At 39.6% G+C, this 24,674-nt stretch overlaps 1 protein-coding gene across 3 annotated transcripts in view; it reads right to left on the reverse strand.

Moving 5' to 3' along the window:
* Window positions 1–24,674, reverse strand: part of PCCA (propionyl-CoA carboxylase subunit alpha) — a 287,919-nt gene that overhangs the window by 11,030 nt on the left and 252,215 nt on the right. For all 3 annotated transcript variants that reach the window (XM_065637581.1, XM_065637596.1, XM_065637588.1), the window contains one exon: window positions 5,712–5,852. In XM_065637581.1, the coding sequence (XP_065493653.1) occupies window positions 5,712–5,852 (141 nt within the window). The remainder of the gene's footprint in view (window positions 1–5,711; window positions 5,853–24,674) is intronic.

Genomic DNA, 24,674 nt, shown 5'->3' on the forward strand with positions numbered 1-24,674 from the left:
TTTTCCCTTCTTTCCAAATTAACTCTGAAACCAGAGCTACAGAGCTGCAAATATAATTAGCGGCAATAAATAGTAATTGACAAATCATTACTAAACTTTTTTTTCTTCTTTTTGCCCCACTCCTTTAACGAAGATAAGCGCATCCCAAATGTTGTGACCTCTGATTAACCAAAGGTCAGTGATGTCCCCCTGACAGCAACAAGCGCTGGTCATTGCACCCCCACTTATCCAAAACACACGTCCCCGACGGCTCCCGAGACCCCGGCAGAGCCTTCCTGGGGCTGAGCCTTGTGCTGCTCAGCCCAAGGCCAGGCTTAACTTCCAGCACAGCAAGCTTTAGCGGTCAGCTTTTCCAATAATGGATAAAAAGTTGCTTACCATTCGAAAAGGTAAAGCATACCAATAATAATAAAATAATATAATAATCTATGATTTCTTTACAAAGGATGGTAAGCAGTTTTCCCCTGGGAGGAAACTCTAGCAATATTGAATATTTGTACCCCATCATTGGAATAGGATTTCATTCTTAGTTACACCACACTCATACACAAAGCTAAGACTCCGCAATTGCATGAAGATACAGAAGAAAAATCTAAGTAATGTATAAAATCTAAGTAAAGTAAAAGATAAAATTTACATAAATATATTATGACCAATTACTATAGTTACCTTTTTTTCAAATGTAACCCTCATTATTACTTGAAGCCTTGTGCTATAAGAACGGTGAAATTTTTGAATGCTTTTACACTTTAAGTTTCACAACTGTGAAAAATGGTTTCATTTCCTGTTTACCAATATGTTTTTTCCCCCACAAAAATACACCTCCCCAAAATCATTTAATACACAGAATCATAAAAACTACATGAAATTCATGACACTTTTGGTCAAGTTTACAAACCTCTTTTAACAGTTAATATTTGCTTTGGAATCGCTGAAGGACAGGAGGGAGGAAAGAAGGTAGAGAAAAAATGGAACAATAAAAGAAAAAAATTCATGCACAAAAGAAAAATCTTATTTCAATTTAAGCATATCTTACTAAATTATTAATTAATACCATATTTGTCTATATAAACTGTAGAACTGTTACTTAAGCAAGTAATTTTTTACTGCTTTTCCTCTTTGTTATTTCTCGGTCATAAATTCCAACCAGTATAATTATGGGTATAAGATAAGAAAGAACAAGGTGGGGTTTTCTTAATTTGGGGGGTTTTTTTTGGATTTTAAGGTTTGAAGGGTAAAGATGATTTAAAGCAACACACAACTGGCTGATGGCAACAAGCAACTTTATAACTCCACCTTTTCTTTCACAGGAATGAACGACACAGTGAGAAACAGAATTTAGGAAGCTGGTTTTTGCTTTTTAGTAGCGAGCACATCAGCAGTAGAGGTCATGCAAAACATCTTTGTGCCATAGCAAGAACATTCCTAGGCTTGTGAAATGGAAAATTGTGGAGCAAGATTTTTTTTTTAATATTTTCTAAAGAAAAACAAGAGAAATTGAAATAATGTGCATGCAACTGAACATGGAATGCAGTTAAGAAGAACTAAAATGCAGCTTAAAACATCTTCCTGAGTTGTTTTTAAAATGGGGAGTCACTGACAGGGATGTGTTTTGTAAGTTATACAACTAAAAAAGCAGCTTTCAAGATACCCAATTTTGAAATTACTGAGATAATTAGGATATATATTTAACAGCTGACAGCTTGGTAGAAAAATCAGCCCATGCCATATCAATACTCATGGCCACACTAGCACTGATTTGAAATAATAAGAAATTTTGATAAAAGCCAATTTAAAGAGTGGTTTGAATGGTGCTAACTTCCAAAACCTGGGGTAATCTTGAATTACTGGAGAGAGGAAATTTAGAAACTTGGGTCAAAATAATGAACTGCCCTCTTCTTTTTGTGTAGTCCTACAAAGATTCAGTAATGCTGGGCTGTTTACACAGAGGTGCTTTGCTTTTACATATTTATGGATGGGGGGAATCATTAAAGTGATTTAGGCTCCCAGCACTGGTGCTAGCTTATTGACCAACTCTTGGCTTAGTAATGCCACCTGCTCTGCCTAATTTAATTAAAAAAGAAAAACAACCAACAGAAACACACAGCTAAAAGAAAAAAAAACACCTTTGCATTTCTGGCAGATTGAAAACAGAAAAAGGAAAAACTATATTCACAGGTGAAAATGCAGCAAAGGCCACAAGGCAGCCGGGACACTTCAGATGGTTTTTTTGTCATGGACAGTTCAGACGACCAAACTCAGACTCAGTTCTGGGAGCACTTTTGGGGGGGTTTTCTTTAAATGGGGTACAATGACATTGCTTTGCCTGTTCAGCCATCAGGATCTCGGGCTTTCCCTGCTCCTGCCGCTTCAGCGCACAGAATCCCATACGCACAAAAATCGAGCCAAGCAACCCCAGACGAAGAAGAAACACTTGCAGGTGCCTCCCTCTTTCCTGCCCTCCAAGCAAAGCAGTGAATTTGTGCAGCTTTGGTGGTTTTGATGGTGCTGTATCTCCCCAAATGGGTGCTTCCTATATAACGTGGCTGCGTTATCACGAGGAACGTAAGCTAAATTTAAATCTTCTCTCCCTAAATAATATTAATCTTCTTTCCAGTCAGCCAGATTTCAGACTGGTTTGTTGTTTATGTTGCTTTCTGCTTCTGAGTGGCTTCATTGTGTTTCCAGGAATAACTGAGTGACAACTAATTACAGTCTTCTGATCACATGAAGGAAAATAGAGTAGAAAGTAACTAAAAAGCTAAAAAAATTGGCAGTATCACAAGTTCCGCTTCTCTCTAAATGACAAACAGCACTTCCCCACTGTGTCAGTAAAATCTCTAGATCATCTTACAGACAAAAGAAAATAAATTCCTTCCATATGCAATATCTTTTGGCAAAAACGAATTGAAAACTGCTTATCAGACCAGCCGGATAGAGGATGCTCACACAATCTTCTCTCGGGCTTCATCAGGCCAAAGCATTTTTCAGCAACAGCAGCCAAACCAGAACGCCTGTGCTTCAAGGAAAAACAACGATCCATCGAGTGAGGAAAACTAACGCCGAGACCAGCATCGCCTCCTCCTTTGGCTGAGGACACACCGAGAGGGACCAGCAAACACCATACGCTTTACCTGACCGCGCGTGATGCCCTATAGCCGAACCGCAGGCAACAAAAATGAGTTTGCAAGCGCGGCCGTTCGGGCAAAGACGAGATGTCCCTCTCTAGGAGTTTCTTCCCCATTTGTGAAGTTACAGCTGAAGGAGGGGGACGGCAGCCCGGCTCCCTGACGCTCCAGGAGCATCTCTGCGAGCCTGGTGCTGCCGCAGAGACCACGGGTCAGGAGAAAACAGCCTCGGAGCAGCAATAAAGCTGCCTGGCTTTTAGCTAACAGCAGCGACACCTGAGTGGAAGGAAGGACAGACAACCACCTCACCCCCTGCCATCTTCCAGCCGTGCTGCTTTTCAGACGCCCTGCAAATCTGAACTGCCAGACCCAGGCGCAAACAGAGCTCGTTCTACAGAACGGGAGCTACTTTAATTCCCATTTCTCCGGCAAGCTAAAGAAATCAAGACTTTTCCCAAGCAGAGCAACAAAAAGGGCTGTATTTATCAGGGAGCTGCAGCTCCCTGCCCATCACGCCTTGAACAGCTGTAGTGAGTGAGCCCGTTTCTGACGGACGGCCAAGACGTGTAATCTGAATCACACCATCCCACTGCTTATTCAGTGCCAATAGCTGATGCCACCCTCATCTCGCTCGCTGGCTCGCTTTTTTTTTTTTCCCCTAACGTTTTGACACTAGTCCTGAAAAGGAAGGATTTAAGTTAAACCCTTTTCAATAACGCAAATGTGTTTTTGCAATTAAAGCCACACAATTAGCACTGACAAGCTCAGGTCAGCAGAACGTAGATTATGCTGTTCAAATGTTATGCCGCCCGGCGCTTCCAGCAAAAAGCTGCAGGAGAGGAGAAGAAAAAAAAAAATCTCCACACGTTATTTAACAACTTGTGCTCTGATGCACTGCACCACTTGTGAATTTGTGGAGGGAGGTTCATTTATTTATTGACTTAAAATCCCTTTGGATCCGGCCTCCTTCTCCACTGGTTGAAGACAACAAGAACTATTATTCAGGGCAAGAAGGCTGGTAACATTTAGCAGAACTAACTTCTCAAAAAAAATCTTGAATTTAAAAAGGCTCAGAATCCTTGCCTTAAAAATTTCCCTTCATTCTTCGCAAAAAAAAAAAAAACCAACATTTGCTGAGGATCTCCCTCACTCAGCCACTCATACAGCCTAGACACAGCAATCACAGATTTCTCTGTCCATGCGATGACCTAGTGGTTAATTTTAATTGAATACTGCTGGTTTTAAAGGTATAAACAGTGTGTGTGTGTGCGCACGTATAGATCACAAAAGCAGAAAGCTAAGTGTAGAAGCTAAAAGAATTTATCTCTTGCTAATTTTTACTAAGCTGTATTTAGTTCTGTTTTCTCAGAAATGTCTTTATTTCATTAACACAAACATTTGCACCTACAGATTTTAATACTAACATGATGACTTCCCTCTCTCTGTAAACAGAAACAACCACATATTCTAAAACCAAAAGTGGCATCAAAGCAAAATGTAAGCAAACATATCACTATACTAGCACAATTGATGACCATCACATCGTTAAGTGCAGCGCTAATTTCAGACTTGAGATCTTGACTACATTTATACAGCATCTCTCAAGAAAATCTGGGTTTCATTGCCATAAATTACGAACTCTGTGACTAAAGCTTTCTGTTTGGATCCAAGTGCCACATACATGTTTCTGGCATCATTTAACTGACAATAGCACTTTAAAATTAATCTGCACAATCTGATTCAAATATTCCTGTATCTGCATCACTCTGTTGCTTTCAATGGCTATGAGAGATATGGGCCGCGACCTTAGAAATAACCTATGATAAAATGCAGTAGAATTTAATCTAAAGCTCAAGTTCAAGGAGGTGTTTAGATGTAACTCTAAAACACTCTCTTTACATTCGTTTCCAGCTCAATGTGAGGTAAGAAGCACTGGAAATCCCCAGGACAGCAATGGCACGTTCTGTTGCCCTTCTGTGTGTCAAGTTTATTCTTTCTGCAGGACAAGAGGATTCTCATAAGAGACTGGGAATTCCCAGCATGGAATTCCAAATTTAAGAATGTCATATGTCTTGCAAAATGCTAACACAGGGATTCTTTTTTTCTAAAAAAAAAAAAAAAAAAAAAAGGCGAGGGAGGAAAAGAAAGTTACATATCTATCCTATGTCCCTTCTGTTTAGTAGCATTTTCATTGCCTCAGGGCAGAATATCAACAATCCCCTGCTGCAAGCACTAACAGCATATATAGACTTACGTATATTTACATGCACATAGATACACACACACAATTTTTTCCCCCTGCCAAGGCATTTGTGATACAAACCCAAGATATTTGTTGAGTTTCAGCTGTGGACTTGTACCCAGCTGAAAATTTTCCTTTTAAAGCCAGTTTAATTTGAATTGTGTTTCCTTATTAGTTTTTATCATTCAAACGAAAAGCAGCACGCATCCTTCAGCACACTTTATTCTCCAGGTGAGGTTAAAAAAGAAACCAACCCTATGACCTGTAGGTTCAGTTGCACCAAGGAGAGATTTGTGTGGAATATATAATGAAAATGCAGATATATAGATCACGTTTCTTACCATGTCCCCAGGCTTGACAGAAACTACCACCACTGCTCCAGGCATGGGAGATCTCAAAATGCTGGAGGTGTCCTCTGCTACTTTCTCCGGCATGTACTTGCTCAGCTCTGCAGCAACCTTCGTCAGTATTTGTAATTTGTACTAAAGAATAGGAAGAAGAATGTTTTAGACAACTGCACTTTGGTGAATTCCAGTCGATAATCTGCACTATATTATGGCATGTTTTCATATAATACATCTGTTAGCTGTTCTTCACAGGAGTGTCTAAAAATCACTGTTTGAAATCTTTATTCAGAGTTTCGTTTTCAGGATGTGGAAAGAAAAATATGCAGCCCCAATCTGCAGCAACGAGCGCATAAAAGGAGAGAAACAAGTAGAGTAAAGAAATGTCAGATTCATTTAAAAATTGGGGGTAAAGAGGAAGATACAAATAAAATAAAAAATAAAAATACATTAAAAACCACACAAAACCAAACACACACCACAAAAATATCCTTATGCCCACTGCACATAATCTTCAGTGGATAAGGAATATAGAGCGATTTGTTTCCAGTGCTGTGCTGAATTAGGAACTGACCTTTTGGGAAAGTCTGCCAGATTTTCAATGACGTGATGGATTTTAAACATTATATTTACTTTTTAAACATTTCTTTTTGTTGTGTATTTAATGTTCGAAGTGAATAATTTGCTTGTATTTTGCGATTAAAACATATTACATCATTTCAATTCCATTTTTTTATGCACGGGACGAATGATGGAACACTGTGGTTGTATTGAGTATACTTTAGCTGTAATAAAAACTGTTCAGCAGCTGTAATCTACCTTGAGAAAAGAAAAAAAGAGGGGGAAAAAAAGTATGTTTTCTCTAGTATGTTTTATAGCAATCAGAAATTGAAAAGAATATGATAAACCTCAAGTGACTGAGAGCATCCCTTTAAACAAAACCTTTCTGAAAACATCTAAGTGCGTACACTAATTTCAGCTCCGGCTTTTAGTTTTTAAAAACTTGCAGTCGCTGAGGGATAATTCCTTGCACGTAGGCAGATGGCCATCCCCTTCGTCCCAATGCACTTGAACACCAATGCAAAAAGCCAGTAGATGGCAGCCGGTCTCTGCACGAAACTCCTGCTCCACCAAGGCCAAGCGAGCGAAGACCCCGCTCCGCCACACTTCATCAATGATGGGAACAAAGGTTTTAATAATAAGCATCGTATGAACTGCATTTACAATTCAAATGCGTATTTTGCTGATGCAAAGTTCAACACCTTGCTTTGAACAGTATGTTTTCCTCCAAAACAATTAGCTATTGTTTCACTAGCAATAAAATGTCTTAACTTTTCATTTTTACACAGACAGAAAAAATCTGATCTCCTTATGGTGAAGGTAAAGGTGGACTCTACCTTCTGCTTCTGTAAAGAGTATAACAAGGTATACAGAAATACATTCGAAAGGTGATTAATTCTGCAATGACATCTTTAAAAAGCAGCTTTCAAAGCCAAATTAAAAATACATAACAGAGGATTATCATCTGGACACACAAGATTACGCGCAATGAACAGTGCAGCCATTCAGTTAGAAATACTTGCTTATAATCAGAAATAAAACCAAATGGTTAAATGAACCGATCCCCATCACCGCCCTAGCGAATGGAATAAAACGCCACAACAATATTCCTTGAAGCTGTAAGTGGCACCCAAAGATTTGAGAACCCGTTCCCAAACATGGTTACGATTGATGTGGCGCCGGGAAACCAGCACCATTTTGTATGCAAAAAGCTGCTTTAACTCCAAGCCTCCTGCAGGCATCATCATGACAATTAGGACTGTGGCATTCACATTTTTCCAAGCCCAAAATACAGCTAGTTCTCTACCTGCACAAGCAACTACGTTCAATTCGGTGTGCTCCTTCCAGTTGTTTTTTTCTACAAGTAACATGTGTGTGTGCATATGTGTGCACGTATGCACACTTGCATGTACGCTCTGTAAGGAGAGGGGAGGTGATGCCTATAGGAGATTTGATGACATAAGTTGCAAATAGAATTGCAGCAGTGTGACAAGTCAAATAATAACATCTTCTGCATGTTTCTTTACTCTTGAGTGTCTGTTTTGCAATCAAGACATACAAGTGTCTGCCAGTTTCTGAAGGATATGATCCTTAAGTGAAATTACTGTGCAAATAAAAGCTTTTTACTCCTATTAAAATTCATCTGAGTCATAAGTGGCAAGGAAAAAAAGCTTGCAGAGTGTATTCTGCTGTCAATCTAATAAACATTCTGTGCAGAGGGACTATTTATCAAAGATAAATTGTACTTAAAAGTCCTTCATTAAATCTATGGGGGGGAATATAATTACACCAAATTGCACAGTTTCAGTATCCATGGTTAGTGTCTTCTTTGTACTCAGAGTTTGAAAATAAAAGAAAAAAAAAAAAGAAGAATACAGAAATAAGTTAGATTTGTGGACTGTATTGTTGCCTCTTGCAAGAGACTATTTTGATATGGTTTCAAAGGATTAGATGTCATTTAGTTTTTTAAGCGACATATAACACTTCTGAGCCGCTCAATCTCAAAATTTTAACTCTAGGTGAAAGCAAGACCTTCTGCATGCATCTAGGTTGCAGTATTTCACAGGGACTGAAATGCAGAATTCCCTATGCACTCCACAACACACAGCGGTGGGGAAAAAACCATGTTCCTCAGTATGCTGCACTTTAAAGCTCAGTTCTCCACACCAAGTTAAAATATCCCTAGCAAACATTGTTTTTACTATCTTTATAATTTTCATATCTTTTAGATTCCTTTCTCTGCAGGACTCCTGCTTTGCTTGGAGTGAGATGTGAGAGTCAGTACACTCAAAGCTTTAAAATGCTGGTCTTTGTTATTGATGAGCTGTTCCTTTTCCTTTTGTATTTGTTTATTGTTCTTTAGTCTGTTTGGGGGATAAGCAAGTTACTGTAATCAAAAAGTAAAAAATAACAACAGTAAACTTCTGGGGAAAGGCCTTTTTTTGGCACAGTTGGTTCAAAAATGACCTTTCAGAATATAAAAAGACAAAGCCAGCAAAGAAAAGTTCCTTCTTTAAGATCACTCTTGATGTATTTCTGCTGCTGGCTGGACCCCACTAAATACCCACATAAATGTCGCCTTTGTGAGACTCTTATCTCTGGGGGATGAGTTGTGCTGGAAAACCACCTCCAACAACCCCTGCCAGTGCTGCCACAACAAAGACAATTAAGAATATACCACATTTTCTCATTACATGAGTAACGCCGCTGCTATGCCTTTGATTTACTGAGGACAACGCTGAACATAACGAAGCAGAAGTTTTGATGCGCTACTCTCAGAGCGTGGACAAGGTTCATGGGGTTTTTTTCCTTTCTCCTCACAAGGAGGAGGAGGAGATGGGAAAAAGAAGTGGCGTAAATTGGGGAAGGCTGTAAAGTCTGGGTTATAAATAGAGACCAGAAGGTTTCCACCAGCCTAAACCAGAAGAAACATCTGTTGGAGTCATAAATAGATGGCGGGTGGACTCTCAGAGCAAGGAAACCTGCTAGACATCAGACCTGAGCTCATGAGCAGTTGTCACCAGCCACTGCTCCACTTCACAGGGTTACAGAGCCTAATTCATCCGGGCAAAGCAAAGTTAATAAAGAGGTACCCAAAAGGAGCTGCACAGCTTTGGATGGCATAGAAAACAGGTGTTTCCTTTCCATGGGACTGTTGGAGTCCACCAACAGTCGACAAAAATGATAGTAGGGAAAAGTGATGTTACCTAATAGTTTTCTGCGGGTAACAGTATCCTGTCCTACCTGTCCCACTCAATGAATTGATGTTTATGTAACGCAAAACTACCTCTTACAACCAAATTGCCAGGACAAAAAAAGAAGAAAACAAAAAGGTGTAATAATAGCAGTGCAAAGGAGTAAAGGCAGGGGGAAGAAAGCAAATACAGTGGAAATTATACCTTGGGTTTTGTGGAGGTTTTTTGTGGGTATCTACCATACTGATCCCCCAAGTCTGTAGACAAGAAGTAGACCAGCAGCCACTACAAAAAAGGTGTCTGGGGCATATCTGACCCCACCTTTGCTCAAAAGCAAGTCCTGTAGTTTGCACAGATGCAGCTCCCTTGCTGTGTACAACAGAATGTTGTGATCCTTCAGTGAAATGCTCAAAACTGCACTCTGTTGCATCTCACATTAGTTTATTAAATATGATCTTCCCTGTACACCTGAAACTCATGTCTCCAGAAGCTGCAAATGTTCAAACTCCATTGGAGATTTTATAGAGCAGTCTAATATATCACTACCCATGTGTTACTTAGAACAGTGTTTGGACTGCTGACCAGATGTGGATTTTCAGTATGCTTTACATAAATGTTCAACCATGGTTTTCAAATGTCTATCATTCTTGTGGTCAGAAACACAAAAATCTTACGTAGCTCACATTTCAGTAGAGAAACCATCTCCTGTGCATCTTTATTATTTTCACTAACCTTACACTCTCATTTTTGGAATCGGTGACATTTATCAACTGTGGTCATATAATTTCCTTTTAACATTCCTAATGCGCATCCTGCTTCAAGTCACTTAACTGCTGTCACTTGCACTTTGACCATCATGGATTCGCAAATAGAATGTTATTCAGTATTCATTAAATCAATACCAAGCAATGTTTCAGTGCTGAACACAATGAGCACACTGCCTTTTTTATTAAACATTATACATTTTAATACTGTGATCATAAGCTTGCTTAGATTTCCACCATGGCATCTAAACAGGAAGATGTGTTTATTCTGTATTACTTGAAGGCATCAGGCACCACCTTCTTTCCGAGTCAAGGATTTTTTACTCAACAAGGAGATAAATGACAATTTTGCAAATCAGGGACTTTTTTTTTCTAGGCTCTGAGTTCTAGAGCTAATTTACTTCCACAGGGTGGTGGTGAGGATTGGCTTTAACACCTGCACAAAATTACGGCACTTTTAGTCTAAGGGAAGAGCAAACACTCAACGTGCTGCGGAGATAGTAAAGAAGAAGGAAAAAAAAAACCACCACACAACACAGCCACAAAAATCACCAGCCTTTAGCAGCAGCAAAATGAAAGAAAAAAAGAGAGAAGCCTCACCACCAGATAGGACACACTCCAGCAGCAGAAACTTAATTAGAATCGTAATTCAGCCACATTTCCCACTTTCTGTTCCTTGTGTGATACATAATTAACACTCTCGAGAAACCTAACAAGGGTTAAAGCCATGAGGAGGGGGGGGGGAGGGGAAAGAGAGAGAGGAAAAAAAAAAAGGCAGCATTCCCTCCACTTGAGGCTAAGGTTGAACAGGCAGAATCAAAACCGCACAGACTGACAGGTTGGCGATGTCCTTCTCCGGGAGGACAGGCGACGGGAGCGGGCAGGGAGCGGGCGAGCCGGCTGCAGCCACGGCAGCCTGTTAGCACAAGGCTTTTGACAACTCCATCAGCGCAGTCTCAAGGTAGCTGTCAATCAGGATGCATCATTTAATACAACAGCACACTGAGGATTTTCTCCTACAAGCCACATGACAGCGTAGCTACAGCTCTATTTATATCAGCGCCCAGTTGTGTTTACAATGCGGCTGTAATTAGAAAAGATGCAACAGGCAGCAATATTATTCAGATTTCCATTTCTCCGCGCTGCCATGTAAAGTGCGATCTTGCTTCACAGAGTCATGCTAAATGACAAAAGCGCTATTTTCTTCAGTCTCCATGCTCAGACAGCACTTCATTTGCAGCTATCTATAATTAGATTAATGGTGTAGTGCCGTACAAAGCAGGCCCACTTCACATCAGATAGCATATGAATTAGGACAAACACTTATTTCAATTCCAGGCAGAGAAAGCAGTGACTGGGGTATTTAGCATACCCTTTATGGTGGAATGAGATGTTAATTGTGTACCATTACCTCTAAACTGCTTGCTTGTTGTATAAATCACTGTGCTAATTGATGCAGAGATAGAAACGTAGCCACGGGCAAGAAAGCAACGGAATGAGAGCTGAAGATGGTGGGTAAAGGATTATCGAGTAAAAACATATGGAGATGAGGTTCCTTTGAAACCTGCCCACAAGCAGTACCACTATAAACTACAGGGTGAAAAGTGCTGCGCTGATGTATAAGAAAAAGTGTAGATACGTTTTACGTCATCGTTTCAGAACAGACTCTTAGGAGCGAATCCGAGCCAAGCAGAAAACTGAAGGATAAATGTGTGTAATGAACCTCGACACACGCTTCCAAAAGAGAAGTAGCAGGCTAAGCACGGCCTGGGAATGCTCACCCCGCGGCCAGGATTTTGGGGGCCTCAGTTAATAAGTAACACTTGCAAACTATCCAGAGCATACGTTCCCCTGACCCACCTGAGGACTAATAATAATTATATATATATATTATTATTATTATTAAACAACCACAAAAGCAAGTGTCTGCTGATCAGTTAAACGTTGTAATAAGGAGGAAGAAGGGAAGAAGCTTCTGTACTACTGTTGAAGAGAAGCTGCCAAATTAATGTATACTGTGATTAAGTTATAAAAGGCGTACCCATCATTAACCAATTGACATGATAAATGCTTTCTGACCACCTGCAAAACGAGGGGATATTTTTCAAGTTTTAGATCCTTCTGCATGACAAGTGGGAGACACAATAAGTGATACATTGTTTAGAAGCAGAGTGCTCAGTTTATGTTTAACTAATAATTAATAGAGGTATTGTAAGTAAGAAACTAAACAATTATAACTAACATCATCAATTATTTCTTAGTATAGATGTATTGTATGTCAAAATTTTCAAAAATGGTAATGCATATGTTATAATTACATGAATATAAGCAACACAAGAGCATCCAGTCACTGGAGCACTTATGCGCTGATAAAATAAGGAATACCGCTTAACAGTATAATTGACTCTGTTGTTAAGTCTATTTCTTTGGTTCACTGTAGGTACGTGGGCTAGAATATGTGTAGTTGTTACTACAGGTAAGTAGTACCTGTAGTAACAACTACACATATTCTAGCCCGTGTACGTACAGAGACAAGAAATTCCCTGAAAATCTCTCTCCACGTACTGCAGAAGCAGGAGTGGAGTGTCTCTTGGAGGTAACAAGCAGCTGTGTCAGCACCAGGACGAAGGCAGCCTGCTTTCTCCTAGATGGGGTTTATAGTTTATCATCTCTAAACCAGCATTACAGCCCCAGGGGCACCCGTAACTTCGCTCCCCAGCAGATCCTCTTGCCTTAAATAAACCATGAGTTTGACCAAACCCTCTGCCCACACTCCCTAACACACAGAGCTGCAGCTTTCTACTCTAGCTGGACAACTTTTCTTCATGAAATAGCTTAGAGCGTAATGCTTTAAGGACCCTTTCCCCTCTGTTACATTTGGCTGAAGTCCACCGGCTAAGCCAAAGTGACTGGGGAGCCGGGGGACAAGCACACGATGGACATCCAGCATGCCCACCTGGGAAAGGTGGCTAAAAATAGCATCACGAAAGGAAGATGAGCTACAATGCCATCTTGAGCATCACATTCAAGGACAAGCCAACTGGGTGACATGCTCACCTTCGAGCTGTGCTGCTTCCCCTACAGACACTGCAAATCTGCTTGGCGTTAACTACTCTGCAAAAGACTGACTCCAGTATATATGCTGGATCCAACGTCACTGCACTCTAAAATCATATCCCCTCTGCCCTCAAATTATTATATGAACTTTTTTCTTAAGCTGCTTCTTCAGAAAACTTGGTTGAGCTTGTGCACAACTAAGACTTAGCTTCATACTTTGATCACTAACAAAATGCCAAGACAAAACGCTAGCAACTAAAACACTTCTCAATGTCCTATTCTAAGAAAATATATTCCCCTCACTCACAACATGATACTTAAGAGCAAATGCTGACTTTCAGCCATAAGCTCTAAGATCTTAGCACAGTGACATAAACTTTTGAAAAAACACAAGGTATCTTCCCCTTGAGTGTTCAATCCCCATGACTTTTCAGTGTTTGATATTGCCTTAGCTTAAAAGAGCAAAGGGAATGCATTATATCTACTAGATACCTCACTGTCCTAGGGTTCATTAAAAAGAGTGAGATGCTGGATTTTCCAACCTTGTTTCTAATTTCTTTTTGCAGCTACTCATTTTTCCTGCTAATGGTAGCTAATTGTTACTGGGGTGGGGGGGAGTAAAATGTTGCAGTAATGTTTATTGACCTCAGTTCCCAAAGAAATACACATAACAAATATATATGTATATGTGTATCCATGTAAATTAGGGAGGGCTTAGGGGTGGACAGTTACCCATTACGAACAAGCAGTACTAATGTACAAATTACTGCTTGCTGCAAAATCAAGTGAATAGCAGAAGAGAATCACATATTGGTTGATGAAGTGCTTCAATTACTTTGAGAGGAACCTTTAAATTATTTCCAACACAATACATCAAACCGGAGTAAATAGAGTGATATAAAACACAGCAGTTGCTGTTTTGAAATGTTGGTTGAGTTCAACAGTTTAGATTTTGGTCACCAGACTTACAAAAGCCTGTGGATTATCCTCCTTTATCACTGAAGCTTACAACGTTAAGGAAACGCTAGCTGTATCTGGCCAGCCAAAGGGACCTATGAAACAGAAACAAATGGCAGTAGAAGAAAACCCTGTGTTGACTACTTTGAAATAACACCTCCCAAGTGTGCGGCTAGTTGACATAAATGGAAAGGCATTGAGGGAAAGAGCTGTGAAGCTGTGTAGCAGTCCTGTTCCTGACCATTAATCACTTTTTTTAGACCATTTAAACTAGCCCATTAGAGCCTGCAGCAAAATGCCAACACTCCCATCACTTGCATGTCAGCAGTGGTGGTGTTAACAGGGGAAAATATATGGTTTCTATGACTGTGCCCCAGTTCTACAGCATTTGCTACCTTTAATTGAAAAAGGCAGTTAAACACAAGGTAAATCATTCAGTTAGCTAAGCTGTTTAATAACACATAATTGATAATGTCAATACGTTACAGTGACATAATGCATCACTTTCATCACTCATATGCTTCAAATACGGTCAACCTATACTTCAAACATTTACTTTATATCAGCTACTTAATGAAAAACCCAGGGAGAACTGCCCTGAGTACCACATGTGGAACATAAGTCCGACACACACCACTGCCTCAACCCGTCTGCAAGTCGGTGAGAAACAGGTTCCTGCCACAAGGCTTGGTTTAGTTAGGTCATTAGCAAGTTGCTTTTAGTCTCAAAACACCAGAAGCTCCTACTGGAATAATACATATTTCTCTGATAAAATCTATTGAAAAAAAAAAGAACACGAAGAAATCTGCACAAGAAAAAGCAGCTACTTGTTTTTTGAAATGTGTCCCAACCCTGCGTGGTTTGGCCTAACTTTTCACAGGTAACTAGGCCAACAGTCGCCATCAGGACTTGTTGTTAGTATAAGGCAAATCATGTGCCTAAGTGTTTACAAAATCATATCCGCTAAATATGCAATATGATCTGGAGTAGGAAAAAAAAATCTTTCATCTATGTACAGTGTGGTTAAACATTACTAACCTCACTAGACAGTACAGCGGTTCTTAACATATGTTAATAAAAATAAAAATATTTCTACAAGTATTTTAAATGGGCAAGAACATTTGACCTGTTTATTCTAGAACAATAAAAAAATAACCACTGACAAGAACCATTCAATTATCTCTCTATTGTGTAGCAGAGAACAAGCAGATGGTTGCAAAATGAGACCTTTTTTTTTCCAAAAATACCCCCAAACAAACAAAACAACAACAAAAACAGCAGTCAACTTTTAGTGACCACCGTTGCAGGGTGGATGTGGGAAAAGGTGACGGAGCAGAGTCAGGGGAAGACAAAGACACTGCAAGACAAAGCCACTTTGAACTGCCATTACCTACATGCAATTATAATATTTGTTTGCCATGAGATTTCAATTGTATCATAGATATAACAGCTAGGAAAGCTGAGTATTCTGAAAATAAAAATATGCTGCCTCAAAAGTAGCCACTTGCCCTCCTCCTTGGAAAGTAGCTGTAGTTATTGGTAACAATATCACCGCGACCATATCTTTAAACATCTTTCAGAGAGAAGTTTGGTTCCATTGCCCAGGAGGAGGTCACTGTCCAAGTAGAAGAGTTATACACATGTCCAACTAATAAAGGTTGCAATGAGCTGCATTGCCACAGGGGACTATCAAAGTTGTCTGTATGTTTTACTAAGGTAACTTGCTAGAGTAATGGGATTTTCACAACCATAAAAAGCAAGTCTATTGACAATGAACAGCGCAAGGCTCACAAAAGCATCCTGTAGAGTTTGCTTTGACTAGAGATTTGGGCATTGTATGCAAGGTAATTACTTACAAAGTGGGAAAAGCCAACAAAAATGTGTACAACTATAGTACACAGAAAACTAACATCTTGCAATAGGACAAGCGGTAAAGGTTTCAAACTAAAAGAGGGGAGATTTAGGCTAGATATGAGGAAGACATTTTTTCACAATGAGGGTGGTGAAACACTGGGACAAGTTGCCCAGAGAGGTGGTAGATGCCTCATCCCTGGAGACATTCCAGGCCAGGCTGGACGGGGCTCTGAGCAACCTGATCTAGTTGCAGATGTCCCTGCTCATTGCAGGGGGGTTGGACTAGATGACCTTTGAAAGTCCCTTCCAACCCAAACTATTCTATGATTCTGTGATCTGTAAGATACTTAATATTTGTCAGCCTAGTTTGTTTTGGTTAACTACAAATTTGTAAGATGTTCAGTAACGAAGTACATTTTATGCTTATAAAAATGTCAAGAGTGGGTGTCAAGAGGATGGGACCAGACTCTTTTTGGTGGTGCCCAATGACAGGATGAGAGGCAATGGTCACAGACTGAAGCACAGGAGGTTCCATCTAAACATGAGGAGAAACTTCTTTACTGTGCGGGTGCCAGAGCCCTGGAACAGGCTACCCAGAGAGGTTGTGGAGTCTCCTTCTCTGGAGACATTCAAGACCCACCTGGACACATTCCTGTGTGATCTGCTCTGGCTGAACCTGCTTTAGCAGGTGGGTTGGACTAGAGGATCTCCAGAGGTCCCTTCCAACCCCAACCATTCTGTGATTCTGTGATTTTTGAGAAGTACTATCTGATTTGGGGCACAATTATTCCCCTCCATTTAAAAAAAAAAAAAAAAAAGCTATTGAGTAGAATTGATTTACAGAAATGTCAAGCAAATGCTGCTTAATTTCGAGACACCAATGTTTTTACCCCTCTGGGTGGCCATGGAATAATGAATGTTTGACTCCCCTTCAAGCTCAGCACTACTTTTGGCACTCACTTATGTGGAAGAAAAAGCAGAGCACAGGCGCCTTTCATTCCCTGTGAGGCTACCTACAACCACACGGAACAGTTAGATAGGTCTTATTTTTCCACTGACTGCAAAAATGGTTTTAGTCTCTACATTTCATAGGGAGAAAATTGCAGAGCAAACTGCATTCTTTCACAGCTTACAAGGTTTTCTAATGGTTGGGCAAGCACTGGTTAGAGCTTGGTCTGTTAATTTGCCTTGGAGTGCTTCCAAATACTACTTGGTAAGCCACAGCATCTTTCTGTTTTGTTTTGTACAGCAGGTAGCACAATGATAACTACAACTGGAGAAAAATGTGTGTGGGAAGCCAAGGCCTTTTTACAGAGCTTTGATTCAGTTTACAAAGCTCTCTGGACTGAAACACGGATTTTGGGAAATTCACATGTGAAGCCCCTTGAACCTGAGCAAGTCCAGATGCATTTTTGAGGCTGTTGCAAACCAAAAATTCAAAGCAGGAATCTAGCTGGTCATGAGGGGGACCTGTGAGAAAGGAGTGACTACATGTATGAGAACTCAAGCCATCAAAGGTGATGCAGCTTTACATGAATTATGTGAGAATCTCTTCCGTGCGTGTTCCCACCAGACACTCTCCTCTCACACCATGGCAATCACACAGCCTGGCAACTGATTTAGGGGGTTTAGTGGCATTACCGCTCAGGTTAGAGATACAAAGGCTTTAAATCCCAGATCTGTTTTTGTCCTGGACTTGTTTCTGTCAGCAGTCCCACTGGTTTCAGTAAGTTCATGGTCTCACCCAAGATATTTCAGTGAGAACCTTCAATTCAGTAAGAACTGAGTTGCTACACTGCATGTTAATGTGGACATATCTGCCTGGAAAAAAAAATTGTTTGTTTGACAAATTAATCTCTCATCCTTATAATCTTCTTCAGGGTGGGGCTGGTGAAAAAACTACTAAATAATACAGGGAAAGTTGTGCTGTACTTTTTCATTCCTCAGTTTAAGGAAACTTAGTTTTCATTTCAGATGCAATAACATTAACAAAAAAGACTGATGGCAAGGTTATAAAAAACCCACAAAGCCTCTATAAATTTTATGATATGTAATAAAACAGTTTTTAATTATGTTTCTTAACTATTCTGGATACTAAATCATCATGAAAGTCTCTGCAATAGTGCAGCTACAGCACCAGTATTATACCTGTTTCCTACCATCAAATTTCTAGGGATCATTTAATGGCATTAGGATGGATATCTGCATTAGCAATAGATGTACATTCTCTAATCTTTGTGATTCAGAAATACATGCTGTTGCATCTATGATTACTAGCAGGACTGTTCATGTAGGACTTAAAATGCACTTTTACATTACAGACTAGTGCTTTTATAATTCAAACCTTACATGGCAATCTTTTGCTAATATCTAAGGGCTAGATCCAATAAAAGACTTACATACACAACGCATGACACTTCGGTAGAACTGAAGCACCTAAATCCAAAATAGCAATACAACCCCCCGATCATCTGTCACCTAACACTAAAGGTGCTTACATTCTATCCTCCTCCCTGGTTCAAAATACATGTTCAGAGTTCTGCTGCTGTACCTCCTCAGAACCAAGTGATATAGCTACTTCCCTCTTCAAGCCCAGATGTGGCCCAGAAGTCAGGAAAACAGGGTCCAGTTCTGCTCTAGGGACCATTTCTACATTTTTCTCTCAACTGACATTGCAGACACAAAAAAGTAGAAAATGTGAGATCAAATGGGTAGTAAAAATTGGGGAAAAAAAAAAAAAGGAAACTCTCAAAGGCAAGCCTCTTTGTCAGCTTTAAGCACTCATATATTTAAACATGACCCTTACGTGTGCTTATGAATTAGAGCAGCGATTTCAAAGACAGGTTTATAAATATTTCACTCACACAAATACAAAGTTAATAACTGTCAAATACTCATTAGGCATTTAGTGAGCTGCCTTAGCCCAAAGCCATAATGCTCATGTAAGAAGCTCAGGTAAGAAGTAAAATCCTGGGAGTCATTTACCAGTGAACAGCAACATTATTCAGTGGATTTGGGACTGGGGATGAAGTGGTGAACATCATCATCCCCAGTTATGCTTGACAGGGCAGCAGAATGCAATCACCCAAACAAAGATCAGACTAGAACACCCCCGTTAATGACTCTCAACCCCTCCCCACCCCCCCCAAGTTATTAGTGAATGAGCTTTGGCCACCACTTCGTAATTGATTTAACCTCTGTCCTTGGGGCAATATTTTGAAGTTGTTGGTTAAAGTAACCGAGTATTTATTTTTTTAATAAGACTAAGTTTTTGTGAGGCATTCAGAGCACAGAGTATATTGATCTCCATATTTTCATCTCTGCTTCTGACTCGATTTTTGACGAAACAAAGGATCACATGAAACTGTTTCAGACGATCATAAAAAAAACAGTGAAGAAAGCAAGCTAGGAATATTTCTTTAAATGCAAATGAAACATAAAGATAACGGATTTCGAATAAATATTTTATCAGTCCTACTCTTCACTTCACTGAACAATCATTTCTTCATGCCATGGGAAATATATTTGCAATTGCCATTATAGGGTTTCTTTTAGAGATGCATTTTATACATCTGTTCTATCTTATTATGTATCTAAACTATGTTTATTTCTCACACCAGCATTTTTCTGAGCGTAATGCAACAGAATGATTGCTCAGACAACCTACAGCAGATTTGGACTATTACATTTGCAGCTACTACGGGTTTAGATCCAAGAGCTATTTTCTGGGGTCACCAGGCTAATTTCTCTGCTGGTTTAAGAGGTGAAATGCAACTTGCAGTGCACTTATTTCGATCATCAGAGAACTTGGTCATGTTTTTTTTAACTGTGGCTCCTTGTTTCCAAAAAACCAAAGCCACTATTCACAAGAAACCTGAACTCATTCTCAAGTCTGTTGTTGATCATACACTGAATGTCTCTACCCCAGGAGAAGACCAGGAACGATCCAGTGGCCATGAGGTGTACACCAGTCAACTAAAGAAAATTTTAGCAGTGATAACACAATAGGGTAACACATCCATAGTTACATATCTATTTCCAAACACCAGTTAATCACACTTGGCATAAATAGCAACCTGAGTCCATGTACCAAGAATTATATCAGCCTGGTGTGGGAACAGAAAAAGAAACTAGGAACAACAAAGATTGCTGCTGATAAATACAAATTCCTGAGCATTGCTGTGTAGAGTAAAATGAGGACGAAGAGAAGGAAAGAGTTGTAAGACTGGAAATAACTAGTACTGATTTTATCCATCACAATACTCTCACTACTCACTATAATCTTAGGAAGAAACACGCAGGTTATGCCAATGCTTTGAAGCTTCCCAGTTTGTCTGTCAAATTTGCGAAGAAATGGAACTGAGAACACTTCACAGTGGGGTAAGGTCAAAGTTGGACAGATCAGTCTTACAACTTTATTAATGAATAAAATTTTAAAGTGAGACAAATTGCAAATAAAATCTTATTCTTCTTCTCCTTTCTCTTCTCTTCTCTTCTCCTTTCTGTCCTCCTTTCTTTCCTCTTCTCCTTTCTCTTCTCTCCATGTATCCACCATGGCTGGAATTAGGCTGACAAGGCAACCCTGCTCTGGCTGCTGAAGGAGGACTTTCATCAGTAGGTGACTAAAATTGCATCACACGTGACCAAGCAGGGTAGAAAGGACAACCAAGATGCAGCTCAGCACTCCACAGGTCAAAATGGACTCAGTAATTTAAATATTTACAAATTTGGCTGCAGGGTGCTCAAAGACTGCTCCTGCTGAGTATGGCAGGCCGTTGCGCAGTCACAAGCGGAGGAAGGGGACAAGGAAGGAACAAACCTGGTGCTGTAGCTTGAAGACCAAGGATCTCGGCTGGGGAGAGGAGCAAACCACCTGCTGGTCTCTGCTCCCAGAGCTACTCAGCTGCCTGGTCTGGCACAGGGAATTTATTCTGAAAACAGGAACCAGACTCTGCTTTCCCAGCAGAATGGCTGAAGCACCAGGTTTCTCCCTCTGCCACCCTAATTATAATATACTGCAGGGACGGGGCAGATTTTAATTCCGTCATGTGGAAGTCAGCACAGAACCCTTCCCTGCGGCCTCCTAGGCAAGCGCTCTCAGCAGCAAGGTGGGCTGCAAAAAGTGAGCGTCTCTGCCTTCTATCACTCCGAATTTTCATGAATGTGGCCACAGCTGCTTGTCTTTGGGTTGAACTCAACGCTGCTCACTCATGCTAGATGTTTCCTAAGACTCTCTCAGGAGAGAGAGATGAGTTTAAGTGCTTTGTTTCCGCAGCACAGTGAGGATAAGTGAACATTTGATATCTACAGGGTGTTTCAAAGTGATGGACCCGATTGCAAAGCCAAAATGCCATTGAAACACACACTGCACTGCAATTACAGATTCAGTCTTGCTGAATTGCAGAATACAAATGGCCTTGTGTTGTGGGGTCATCATCTTGTGAGTGAAGGAGGCTCAGGGCTGTTCCTGCAGAGATTTAGTGATTTCTAATTGGGTCCATCTTTTTGAAACACCCTGTAGTTCTCCAGAGCAGGGTTGCAGAGAAGATTCAGGTACCTTTGGTTTAGACAGCTGTGCAATCTATTTTAGGTGTCCTGAGGAGACTTAGAAGGTTACTGGATCTTAAGCTTCCTGGATCACTTTCTTTGACTCAGGCACCTAAATTGCACTTGAATCTTGCTATAGGTGCCAAAATAGGCACTTGAGCCCCTCTGGACCTTTAAGCCCAATGCCTAAGGATATCTGAATATATGATACTGAAGTACTATTGTAAAAAAAAAATATATATATATATACATATACACACATAATCATACTAGTGTTTATGTCCATTTCTGTAACACTGATTAGTGATAATTATTCATCTATCTTAATTTCTCTATTGATTACTTTGTACAGACAAATTTCACTCAAGATAAAACTGCATCCACCAGTTACAGTCACATGGCTCACATCCTCTGCCTGCTTTTCAAATACAGACAACTGTTTTTATTCCTCCAGCTCTTCTGACCTCACTACTGTTTCCAAAAGTGTTGAATTCTAGATAGTTATTCAACCAGCTACAACTTGATTGCAAATTATTCGATCTTAAGTATTTAAAATGAGATAAGGGTGACAGGGCACTGACAGAATTCTCCATGTCTCCTGCTCTTTTCATATAGTATGTGAAAATCAATAACTTATTTTTGCATATACTAAGACTTCAAGATTAATTGTACAACCTATGAAGACAACATTTGAGGCATTTGATCAACAACTAAATCTCGGTTTCATGGTTGCCTGTAGCCCAAAAAGGGTTCTGTGTTTCACAGTTTCATTCCTTTATCTGCTGCTGTTTAACAACTTTACTGCACCGCAGTTCACTATTATAATAGGGGAATGGATGCAAGAGCAATTGCGAGGGTATCTCCATGGCTTACTCATGTTTGTGGTACTTGTGCTTATTGCACTAGTCCTTCCTTACTGCTCTTTCATAGAGCAAATAGCTTGAAATACGATCGAGCAAAAAGGTATAATCAACACAATTCCCTTCTCCCATTCCTGATTATTTGCTTATTTTGGAAGATAAGGAGTTTTGACAGCAGAGTACATTAGTCAGAATAATATTTGAAGCTTCAAAATCTGCTGACCTACAACATAATCAAGGACCTGGTTTGCTGCAGTCAGTGAAGACTATAGTTCCACTCAGACTCTCAGAGAATTTGGTATCAATTGAGATCCTACTTTAAGATCGATTACAGGCATTGGATTTCTCTTCCTCCTTTAATACACAACCAAACCAAAATGTGTTTACTGCTGTTATGGAGGGGTAACCTTGTCAAAGCTTGCAGCTGTAACTTGCCTCATGATATCATATTATTACATGGCCTTCACTGTTTATATAGTCAATAGAACATAATTAAATGACTTCATAGAATCAAATTAATTTCTTCTATGCCGTATTCATTTTAAAATGGAATCAATATTATTTACCCTACCTGACAATAATGTCTCGTGCTTCACATAAGATTGATTCAATACCAGCAGGTAGTTATCAATGAATGCACTTTGCTGTGGTAAATGAACACAATCAATACTCAGAAATGTGAGTTTTCTGGCATATGACTGAACTGTAACTGAAGTCAAGGCTGAGTTTTGTTCAGGTCTTTTTACTTCTTCTTTTAGGTTTCATAGAAGGAGAATCTGAATTTGACAGTCAGCACCAGTACAGTAACCATCTGAAAAATTACCAGGCAGCACCATTGCACATGGAACATCATTATCATCTGACAAGGTTATGTCACACGAGATAGCAGATTGAAAAAAGGAAAGCTCAAGAACGAAATATCAGAGGTTCCCAGCATTTCTTGAAAAACACGATTGTTTGAACTCTTAAGCATCGCATGAGTATCATGTGAAAGACAACTCTGTATTGTGAAGGGCACATTGCATGAATTTCAATTTGTTCTGTTCAAAACAAAGTAAGAAGGAAAAGCTATAGTTCTTGGAAGGATATCCCAAGGCATCATTTTTCATTTAGAAAAAAAGTATGAATGTAATATCAGTTAATGTAAGAATAATTTTAAGCTATATTGCATACATTCAGTACAAAACTAATGTCAACAAGATTGACACAACTTCTCTGTTAACTTCAAAGTGAACTAAAAATAGGGACTTCGGCAAAGTCATATCATCTAGGGTAATTTTAAAGTAAAAAGCATGAAGAGGAGATTTTAGAAAACATTAAAGATAGGGGTGTCTGTGACCACTCTACTTTCAGTGGCAGCTGGTCTTCTGGTCGCTTGCTCCCTTATAAAACGTGTCCTTGAATCCCCACAATCCTTCAGCTTTTTAATCTCTTTAAGGGAGTCCTCATTTTTCCTAGAGTAAGTTAACCTAGTTTGCACTATTTCTGCAGTCATGCTGCACCAGTCGGTGTCTCAGCTCCCAAGGTACCTACCGCTCCTCCTTTCTAGCAAGTTGCTCAACCTTTACACATACTGAGCAAACCTGCTTTTGCTTTACAGAAAATTGTAGGAAGCACGCTGAAGAAAAGCACTTCCATAGCACACTTGATCTCAGGTTTTACTATTGATTTAGTATTTAGATAGTCTTTGTGTAAGAGCCAAGAAGACAAAAGCAGAATGCTTTAGAATAACACTGGCACATTTTTATATATTTACTAAGAGAGAGGTAAATGGTGATTTTAAATAGAAACAGTTTTTACCATTCATATTTTTCAGAAATAAGCTACAACTTCACAGGTTTTTTTATATATGCCATTTAGGAATGCGGTTGGCTTTCTTGGAAAAAAACCTGCGAATTCTTGAACATCTAAGATAGCTCCTTTCCTTAAAAAAAAAAAATCTGATCATATATAACATCTATCATTGTTTTGATGTCTGCTTGTAAAAAAACACAGCAAGCCAGCATGTGTCACCCATCTTTCCTCTCCTTTACCTGTGTTTCATAAAAACATCCTTATGTCAACCATAGTCTACCACAATTCTACCCAAAATAGCGTAAATGCTACATATAGCTTCGCAGAATAAAGATAAAACTGAATCACAATTAACAATCTACACTTCAAAAT

This window comes from Caloenas nicobarica, chromosome 1 (assembly GCF_036013445.1).
Source record: "Caloenas nicobarica isolate bCalNic1 chromosome 1, bCalNic1.hap1, whole genome shotgun sequence".
In the NCBI taxonomy this organism is placed as follows: domain Eukaryota; kingdom Metazoa; phylum Chordata; class Aves; order Columbiformes; family Columbidae; genus Caloenas; species Caloenas nicobarica.